General features: G+C 47.4%; 1 protein-coding gene across 2 annotated transcripts in view; it reads right to left on the reverse strand.

Annotated features, from left to right (window-relative positions):
• Positions 1 to 9,922, reverse strand: part of TIP1 (Ankyrin repeat family protein with DHHC zinc finger domain-containing protein) — a 54,044-nt gene extending 44,122 nt beyond the window's left edge. For both annotated transcript variants that reach the window (XM_087374351.1, XM_087374350.1), the window contains exons 1-2: positions 9,507 to 9,922; positions 9,256 to 9,396 (exon numbers count right to left, since the gene is read on the reverse strand). In XM_087374351.1, the coding sequence (XP_087230477.1) occupies positions 9,256 to 9,396; positions 9,507 to 9,770 (405 nt within the window). In that variant the 5' untranslated portion in view covers positions 9,771 to 9,922. The remainder of the gene's footprint in view (positions 1 to 9,255; positions 9,397 to 9,506) is intronic.
• Positions 9,923 to 10,649: the final 727 nt, after the last annotated feature.

Here is a 10,649-nt window from a genome sequence, read left to right on the forward strand (position 1 = left end):
CCTCGGCCTCTGCTGCATTAGTCTCTGTCCTCTCTTCCTCTCCAATTTGCATACCCACTCTTGCTCCACCCACATCTGTAGCACAGGTTTCTAAGCCATCCCCTCTTGGGCCAGCCTCTAGAGCTTTGTCATCCGTTGCTCATGCACGAGTCGCCTCTCCATCCATCCCCTTCAAGGCAGATTTTGATTTCCCTGATGATGTTCTTCCGGTCACTCCCCTGCCCTCCTCAGGTCTCACCCACCATGGCATGACATTACCACTTACCTTCCCCGCAGTCATGACCATTCCCCCTCCGATCATCTCATCAGGGTCAGTAGGGTGCAAAGATACGCACATTGGCCCCACAACTCAGGGGGATCCATCGACAAAAGTTATGGCAGCAAGGACCTCTGCCTTGGGATCTCGTGATGGAGAGGCATCAAAGCGACACAGGTTATTGAACTTAAATCTTACTTTGGGAGCCACTGGTGACGCGAAGACACCACCCCGGGTGTCTCGACGACTGACCCCTCAACCGAGTATGGAGGGTGCTGAATAGGACCTACTGCTGATTGTCCTCCACTTCCTCAAAATGATATGTTGGATACCTACTTCACATCCTCCTCAAGAGATCTATTCACCCATGAGGATACCTACTTCACATCCTCCTCAAGAGATCTATTCACCCATGAGGCCCAGATAGAGGAACAGAGCCAGGAACACAAACGGCTACTGTATGCATTAAAGCGGAAGCGGTCTCCTGTTTGCATGGAGGAGGAGGACCTGGACCAAATTTTCACACTTCCCTTGCAAGAGAATCGCTTCCAACAAGAAAGTATCCCAAGCTCCAAGCTGTTACCTAGACATCGACACACTGGCTCTAGTGGCAGCTCTCGAGGACCCAGAGCAAGAAGGGATGAAAGCAGCCTTCGAGGAATATGGCGAACTCATTGACATGGCTGATCGGGACAGGTATGCATGGGCTAAAAGATCCCTTCATATGGCTCAGCGCATTATAGATGACAGCTTCACTCAGATGGGTGCCTCCCTCTTTAATACTACGGGTCAAGTTTGCAAGCTTCTGTCACAGAAGCAACACCTCTGCTTGGAACATGAGAAGCAGGTAGCCAGCATGCATAAAGAATGGGATACAACATTGCAGGTGAAAGAAGCGGAGTGGGGAGCAACTCTACAGGCAAGGGAGGCTGTGTGGAAAACTCAGCAGGACAAGTTTCAGCAGTGTCTTGCAGCGAAGGAGGCTGAGTGGACAGCCAGCAAGAAAGTTTTGGAGGACAATCATCACCCCAACAGGCTGAGATCCAGAGGGAGCTTGCAGCCCTACACGACAGATACACCTCACTGGCAAAGGATAAGCATACTGTGGATCAACAGGTGGAGGTGGTGCGGAGTCAGATGAAGCAGATTCTCGAGGAGGAGGACCATCTCCAAGTTTCACATTCCAAGTTGCAGGACGACTTCCATAGGCTGCAAGCTGAAAATGCTGCTCTCAAATCTCGATGTGATCATTACAGGTCTGCCTACCACAGATTTAAATCCAAATACGAGGACATCCGCAACCTCATGGACACAGTCGAGGAAGAGGCAAGGACCAGCCCCGGAACATCAGCACACCCACCACACCCACCCCCTCTCCCTACCTGATCTTCATCCAGCAAGCAGTAGCTCCTGGATCTTTCAGTTCGGCATTTCTTTTTGCGAGCTCTGTACTTTTGGATTCTACAATTCTCATGTAAATAAGGAATTTTGGAGTTGTATGGCCATGAGCCAGTTTTTTTCAGTTTTACAGTTGTGAGGCCATGAGCCCTTTCTTTTCAGTTTTGGGATGTCAACCACAAGGTCACTTTCTTATTTGTAATTTATACTTAACTTTCTCTCACACAGACCCTCAATCATTCACCGGGACGGTGAATGATAGTGGCGGGGGATCTGTTGTACTCAAAGTTTATGGCGACCCACCAAGAGTCACACCTGGGTCACGTCATGGTCACCTCAGCAACATGCCAAGTTGTTAGACCTTGGTCATACCTAGTCGCAGCGTGTTCACATATGTTCACATCTTGGTCACTCTGGAACAGACTTGGACATGACTTGACATGGACATGACTTGGACATGACTTGACCTGGACATGACTTAGGTATGACGGAAGCAATACATGACTGAAGAGTGCCAAACCTCAACCTCCACTCACCATGGTCAAAGTCGATCAGAGGGAAGTACTGGCGCAATGGTACACGGGATACACCTGTTGGTGCACATGGGAAGCAGTCCAAAAGTTAAGAGGTATACGTGGTGCACCAACCCTCGCAACCAACTAGTGTCAGGAGCGCATGGAATAGACAGGAGAACACATGGAGCACGGGATTCACTGATCCAAAACAGGCTGGAGTGTTGCGGAAGCCATCAAGGACAGAGCGGCATACAAACGGCGGAATGGCTAAGGATGGCTAAGGGTGCAAGAAGACATCCAATAGGAAGAAGGAGAGGAGATTGGCAGCGGGGGGTGGAGCAGAGGAGGAGAAGGTGAAGAGGAGGAAAGGGGAAAGGGAGAGGGACATTCTGGCAAGGGCAAGAGGCGTGAGTGAAGGAGTGAGAGGCTAGAGTCAAGAGCTTGCCTCGTGTGTATCTTCTGGGGGTGTATCAGTCATCTTGCTTTCTAATGAGTTATGCTACTCCCCATCTCTGCTCGCTACTCTAAAATCTCTTTCCGTTGTGTTCTCCTCCCCTCCTCTCCCTTCACCTGGTACAACGGACCTATGTCATGTGGCTGAAGTTCTTTGCCGTTCATGTCGAGGGTTGGCTTTCATGATGTTGTTCCGCTTTGGTCTTCTTCTTGCTCACATCACTTCAGCACTTGTACCGCTTGCACATAGTTGACACCATCGACAAGCACTCGCCTACGTACCATCAGTGACACTTATGGCATGTCTTACTCACTTCTCGCACCAGTGGCCCTAGGCCTCCGGTAATACTTCTGTGCACACATACATGGCAATGTCAACCGCGCTCAGATCTAATTTTTCCCTTCTATGGACCATGAACTTGGCATGCTTTCCTCTTGCTCCATGTCATCTTTTTTCCCCTCCTTCAATACTTTGCCTTCCTCTTGCTTTGGCCCGAAATGCAACCCAGGTTGTACTTCCTCAAGGATTGCCAAGCCATTCTCTATCCTTTGCTCATCAGCATAAGCACCGGGCACTTTTCCTTCTGTACTGTTGTCAGGTTCCTCCTCATCGTACTCCAACCCTAAGGCATTTCCAGAATTTGCGACCCTTTGCTTGGAAACTTCTGCTGGCACTTGAAAATAACCTATATTCACGTCATCATAAAGGTCTTCATAGTCCTCGTCTGGTTGCACGTCATCATCTGCAAGGGCAGATATGGCTGACCCAGCCTGGAAAGAAGCCAGCGTTGCATCGCGATCGCCCAGCTCCTCTTCCCTGTAGTCGAGTTCATCGTCTCCAGTATCCATGTAAGATATGACAGCAAGATATGACAACCAATTCTTTTATAAGAACGTCCAAGAAAGGACCCAAAAATGTATTACAAAATGGTGCTCTCACAAACCACAAATACATGGTCACAAGGGTGCTGCCCACTCTAAGGCCACACAATGTTGCTCTAATCTACTGCTCTCTCCTTCTGCGCCTCTATTGAGGACATCAGTGGTTATGAAAGGAGCCAAAAACTCTCTTTCGGTCAGCCAGCACCCTTTCTTCCCTGAGATGGTCTGCTCACTTCCTGAGCTCTTCACATAGGCTAAGGGCTGCTACTGCTGCTGCTTTTCTCCTTCTCTAGTACTTCCTGAGACTGGAGCTGATAGTGGACTGCTGCACATTGCTGCTTCCCTTTACTGCTCTCTCCTAGTGCCTTTGATCCACTCTGGAGACGCTCTCTGCAGTCTGCAATGCTGGCTGTCTGAATACTTGTGTGGCCCCCCAATGGGGGCCTTATTTAGGGCATCAAGCCCCTTGAACCAGGCCAACTGGCCCTAATCCTCGCCGACCCAAGCCTGGGCAACTGGCCCTAATCCTCGCCGACCCAAGCCTGGGCAATACTGGCTGGCCGACCCAGTCTGTGGACTCGCCAAACAGACCAGCCCTTGGAAGCCCCTACTGGCTGCCTTCTTTGCCATGTCTTTGCCCAGTTCTAGAACCCACACAATGGGCCCTTCTGCACCCCCCACATGGCTGTGTGCAGCCCCATAAGTGGGCAGCAGCACAACAGTCCCACAGTGGACTAATCTGCCTTGTAGGGTGGGGTCATAAATACACCTAAGAAGAATAATCATCTGCTGTCCACGTGGCAGCCTGTGTGCTGCCCATGTGGCAGCCTCTTTATCCCTCTCCCTTCCCCTTCTTTCAGTACAGGTCACTCCCCCATGCTCTCCTCATTTGGGGGCTTACAAACACGCAACTCAGAAACACTTTCTCTGCCATGTCTAGGACTGAGAGTAGAGAAAAAGTGTTTACTGACTCTTTCCCCCATCTCAACCCAGAAATAATTCCGTGCATGATATGAAAGCTTGGCTCTACTATGCAAAAGAGTCTGTTGGAACTTGGTGAGCAAGGAGGAAGGTACTCCTAGAAATTTGAATGTGTTTTCTGTTTCAGGCTGCCAACTGCTAACAAATGGCAATCTCTTGCCTAAGCATATCCTGTCTCTTGGTCCTGGCAATGAAGTGATCAAAACCACTAATATCAGAAAGAGCTGCTGCCAAAGTGTCAGATTATGAGTAGTATGGTGTGAAAACACCCTTGAGACACTTTCCCTCAGGAGGGGTTTTCACTGGGGTTAGTATTAGGGCTAGTTCCTTTGTAGATATTCTTTGTAATACAACTCTTGCATTCTGCGTTTTGGTGTTCTCCTCTCATCCCCAAACCCAACTTTTGGTAACAAAACCTGACATCTTCCTTTCAAGGAAAAAGCTTAACGGGTGAAGGCGAGCTAGCCCAATGTGCAATGGAGTAAGGATGGGAGTGGCTTGTGGTGGTTCCGGTTAGTAAAACATATATAGACGAAGAGTCGTCTGTCTCAAGTCAGTGCACCTTGCTCTATTCATCATCTGAAAGCCGCCCGTCGTCACTCTGATGGACCCTGTGACTAATGTGCCGCTTGCAAAACGGTCTGTCTATGCCTTCAGCTCACCCGTGTGCCCCTCATCCATACATCTCCCCGCCGTGCCGCTCATCATTACAGCAAGCCCATTCATACACCATACGAAATGTGCATCTGTACAGGATATGCCATGCGAATCTGTTCATAAGTATTCACTGTACAATGTTTGCCGTCCGGCATTGTATGCTCTTCTGCTTGTTGTACTCGTTTGCTTCCATATTTGCAGACAGACTCAGGCAGTTGCAGCATTGTGCCTTGTTCGCATTGCAAATTTTTGGGCTTCTGGCAGATTTCAAACAGTTCTGCAGATCTGGTCAGCTCTGTAGATTAAATCACCTAGATTGGGTATGAAATTTTGGGGCTTTTGTTAATTTCAGGTATATTTGTCTGTAAAATTTGGGGCTTTTGCTTCAAATCTGTTTTTTGCAGACACATTTGCAAAAAAGTAAAATGTAGAACCCAGTTCTAAAATGTGGCAGTGCCATGGATTTCAGAAAAGACCCGAAACCGTGCCGTTTTGGCACTGTTTGTTATCACCTACTCTACTTTGAGCCTTCTCTCAGCCCTACCCTCCTCTCAGCCCTCTCTCAATCCCTTTTAGTCCTCTCAACCCTCCCTCCGTCCTGTCCCCTCATATTCTGGAAAGTTTAGAGCTGTAAAACATGATTTTCTTTCATATTCTAGTGTATTTCCATGTGATTTAATGATGTCTCATATGACATGTCATTTCCATTCCAGGTTCACATTCCTCCAACATTTATTTTTTTTGGTCCCGGATCAGACATTCCCAGAATGTTATCTTTCCATGGTAAGTATGGTTTTGGCACAAGAGGACAAGTTGGATGGCACCTACTTACACCTTATGCAGTTTTATGGTCAAAAGTTTGTTGGTTGCAAAGAATTCATGGGGATGAGCTTCATCCAGTTAGATATTGCACCTACCACACTTGTAAGAGGTGGACAATAATCAGCTAGAAAGCAAACTGCAGGACCTTCAGCTCCCACACAAGATCAAAGGAGAAGGGATTAACATTATGCTCAAACCCTAGCTGTGATGTCTATGTCTTTCAAGAAAGTCCTTCCTCACATCTGTTTATGCAGGACTTCGCAGCATGCATGGGAGATTCTTGAGACCATGTGTCAGGCCAAGAATGAGGCAAGTTCCTTTTCTCAAGAAGGAGCTTGAAATTTTGGAGATGCATGAAAGTGATAGTATGACTCGTCATCTTACAAAGATCCAGGATTGAATCAGCTCCTAAATATTGATGAAGTATTCCCTTAAGTTTGAGGAGTTAGTGAGTTTGTTTTTGCAGAGGAACAACAAAGAAAGAATAAATCTTCCTCAATGCGTGGAAATGATCAGGCATCTACTACCCACGACAAGGCAAAGACAGAAATTCAAGTGCTTTTCAGTCAAAGATTGCTTTAGGACAACAGTCAAACAAAGCAAAGGTTGATGCAGGACAGTTCGAGAAGAACACTACTGTGAAAAGCCAGGTCACTATATAAGCGAATGCAGCAACAGCTTATCCAAAAAGAAGAAGAAAGAATTAGGTTTGGCTATTGATTCCTCTACTGCTGCTGCAAATAAAGCTGATGCCTCAGCAACCTTTGTGCTTGTGGGGTGGTCCCCACTCCACAAAGTATGCACCCTAAAGACCCAAGGAACACAACGAAGGCGTCTTCTATGTCTGGTCCAAACACCCGTAGATCAAACATCAGCATCTCCTCTGTGATGGCATGTTCCACGCATCTAGAAACTGCTCTGCATCATCCACACTCAACCTGAGTCGTACTTGGTAACTCGTCCATGACGTCCGGTAGCAACTGTCTGACACATTTCTTCGTGGAAATCTACATCCTTCCTAACTCCAGAACAATGCTCCCTGTCAGATGTGGATCCTGAGTCTTCCAAGGTCTCATCCATACTCTCCTTGTGTCTTCCGCTCCAACATGAAGTCATTACTGTCGTGACCAAGCAAGTGAAGCTCTTGGGAGCACTAACAATGCAAGTTGATTTGTGTCGACCTTCTGACCTACCGTTGCCAGCTGATCCCTGACAACCTTATGCTCATTTACCGGATATCTCTCATTGTAAACAATTGATTCTGAAGTGTAAGAATCTGGCGAGTGTTGTTTGTCTCATACCAGTCTTTGAGTATGGTCAAGGCCTCCGCCAAAGTATTCGCCAACTGAATGTGTGAAAATCACTGCATCTGATGTTGTCGTAAGGATCAGAGATAATGCCTATCTCGGTCAGCATATTTCACTACCTTTCCCACAGCATCCACAAGATTCTTGGCTTTCAGCTCTTCACCTATGGCAACCTTCCAAATCTTTATAGCCACCATGTCGCTCTTACCTTCACCTTCCAGATCTGATAGGAGCTCCCATCCAGCTTGCCACTATCCCCAAAGGTAGGTAACAGCATCTTTGAAGCCATCGAATCCTGAAAGACACTGGCACGTAAGCTGACGGATAGCAAACTCTGCTTACCCTTTCCTTTTCTTAAAACACCCGAGTTGAACTTTCGATTCACACTCTTGCTTCAATCTGTGAGCCTAGGATCTCAATCGCCTTTCTTGGCTCTTACATCTCTGAATCATGAACTGGCTCTAATACCATGATGGAGTAATATCTGAGCATGTACATCTACCTCAAGTCCTAGCCTTTCGTATCATGTTAGAACGCACAGCGGGAAATCAAATCGTCCACGAGATCACACTTGAGAGCTCTAGATCCTATTCGGGATGTGCACACATATATGTAAATGTCAACCACACTCAGATCCGGAATAAACAGCAAGATATGACAGCCAATTCTTCAATTGAAATGAGGACCGAAAAGTATTACAAAATGGTGCACTCACAAACCACACATAGGGTGCTGCCCACTAGTACTGGATCTGAGGCCACAAATCTGCTGCTCTCTCCTGCTGCTGTGCGCCTCTGTTGAGGACTTCAGTGGCTATGGGAGGAGCCCAAACTCGTCTGTCAAACAGCATTTCTTCTCTAGTGCCATAAAGCACTTCTTGAGGCTGAGCTGATGGACTGCTGGTTCCCTTTATTGCTCTCTCCGAGTGCCTTTGATTCACTCTGAGAAGCTCTAAACAGTCTGCATGCTGACTGTCTGAAAACTTGTGTGGCCACCCAATCGGGGCTTTCTATAGGGGCTTGATGCCTTGAAGCAGGCTGACTGGCCCTTTTACTGGCCGACCCAAGCCTGGGGACTGCCGACCAGTCTGCTGGCTGGCCGAACCAGTCTGACTGGCAGACCAGACCAGCCCTTGGGGGCCTGTAAACCCCTTATTCGCTACCTTCTTTGCTGGGTCTTTGCCCAGTTCTCAAACCCACATAATGGGCACCTATGCCACTCCACATGCCTTGGTGTGCAGCCCTGTATGTGGGCAGCAGCACAACAGTCCCACAGTGGACCGATCTGCCCTGTAGGATGGGCCATAAATACACCTAAGAAGGATAATCATCTGCTGTCCACGTGGCAGCCTGTGTGCATTTGGCGGTCCACAAACAGGGAGTTGACCCTTAATCTCAGACACTAACCCATCCTAATTCTTTTGGATATTAACACATGGTGGGATGGGAATAGAATGGGAGTACATTTGAATAGGGATGAAACACCTTTTCCCGTTTCCATCATACTTCCTCCCATGTACTAAGACCCCAAGTCACGTCTACTTGATCAACTAGGACACTTGACCTCCCAGAAATACCATTGTATAGTTCAACGTGCTTGAACTTGTGTACATAGTCATTTGGCTCCACACGCATGAAATCCGCTCTGGCACTTATGTGGCGTTAACCTATGAGAACACATGTAGTCATATTTGTGATCATACTCTTGAGCATTGGATGCCGCCAATTTGGAACAACTTGACTTCCTATGAGTGCAGACGCTGTTCCTCACTGTCCACGTCGTGTGAGGAAGGAGGATAGTTTCAGCAAATTCTTGTTCCCACGTGAATAGAAGTGCAAAGCTTGACAAATCTTTGCAAAAGGTTTCCTCTATATTATAGAACGTTTATGGTATTGCGATCTTCAAAATTCCCCAATTTTTCACAAGGTACGTTTTAAGTTCCTGAATGCAAATTGCCCAGGAGGAGGGGCAAGAGCTACAATACCCGATACCCATGGGAGTCCGCGCATTCCAATAGAGCACCATTCTGTAGTAGCAGCTCGGCCACTTGATTTGAACCACGGACAGCCGTCCAGTGCAACGCCGTCTGTCCGGTATGATCAGCCGCATTCACGTCTGCTCCGTGCTGTTGCAATTGAGGTGAACCAACGCATTAGGGAGCACAGATCGGCGTGCACTTTCTCAAAATTTGGCAAAGCTGTGAAGCACCAGAATAAACGTGGCAAGATTGCGTACCTCGATGATGAATTGAGCTGCAGCAACACGATTGTTGAGAGCGCTCCACTGCAAAGCATAGTAGCCCGCAGCGTCAGGTTCGGACACAGCGCAACCGTCCTGCTCAACCAATCTGTGCAGCTTTTCCAAGTCACCGTAAGCGGCTGCAGTATAGACGTCGTTACGAAGGGATTCGTCGTCCTCGGGTTTGAAAACAGAACCGTTGGTAGAAGGGGCAGGGGAGTCACGACTTTGTTCAGAGATCACTTCGATCTCGGAAGCCATAGCCGAGAACTTGAAGGAAAGACCGAAAAGCTTTGGATATGAGCTTCTAAGAGGGGATCATTTTGGGGCAGAGAGGACCCATTATGAGGTTATGAAGCAAATTGCTGTTTTACCAGACTACAATGCTTGTGCCGGCCCATAGGCTTGGAAAATAAGTCATTGCTTCGTTACATAGTTCCTCCTAAGTGGCTCTTACCTTCACCAGGTTTACCTCCATAGGTGCCGAGGCACGTGACCCAGGCACGTGACAATGACACGAGAGCCACCGGTGGTCTCGTTTGAGCACCAGAGGCCTTGTCATTGTCACGCACCTAGGTAGCGTGGAAACAGCTCCATGTAGTCCCCTTTGAAAATGCATCCCAAAGTTAGCTCCTCCTCCTCATCCCCACTTGGTGCATGTAAGCCTCTAGGACATTCGAGTAGGCATGGGTTGGTCATTGGCATCATGCTAGTGTAATGCTAGAAAACAACACACATGAAGACTATTTTATGAGAACCTTATATCTTAGTTCTTCATAAAGTCTTTGATATTGTCATTCCATAAACATTGGCCTCAGTGACATGAGGAAAAAGGTTGACATTCGTGTGACACAAAGGGATCCCATCAAATATAAAGGTGGTTTGGCCTTGAGTACATGGATAGCTTTCATCCATCCTTCTTTGTTGGTATTCTGATCGTCAAATATATTAAATTGGGGAGAATCTACCTCATATTGAATCTATTGATGTATTATCTGCTTTTGACTTTTCATGTACTAACCAAGGATGGGCTTTTGTGAGGAGAATAAGTTTGGTGTTTGAATTGTTATCTCTAAATGTGAGCTCAAATTGTGCCATAGTTTAAGGGCCACCCCCTAAGAAGTTCGTCAATAGCAAAAC

This window comes from Dipteris shenzhenensis, chromosome 5 (genome assembly GCF_047967505.1).
Source record: "Dipteris shenzhenensis isolate YYH24624 ecotype China chromosome 5, Dip_SZ_1.0, whole genome shotgun sequence".
NCBI classification, from domain to species: Eukaryota; Viridiplantae; Streptophyta; class Polypodiopsida; order Gleicheniales; family Dipteridaceae; genus Dipteris; species Dipteris shenzhenensis.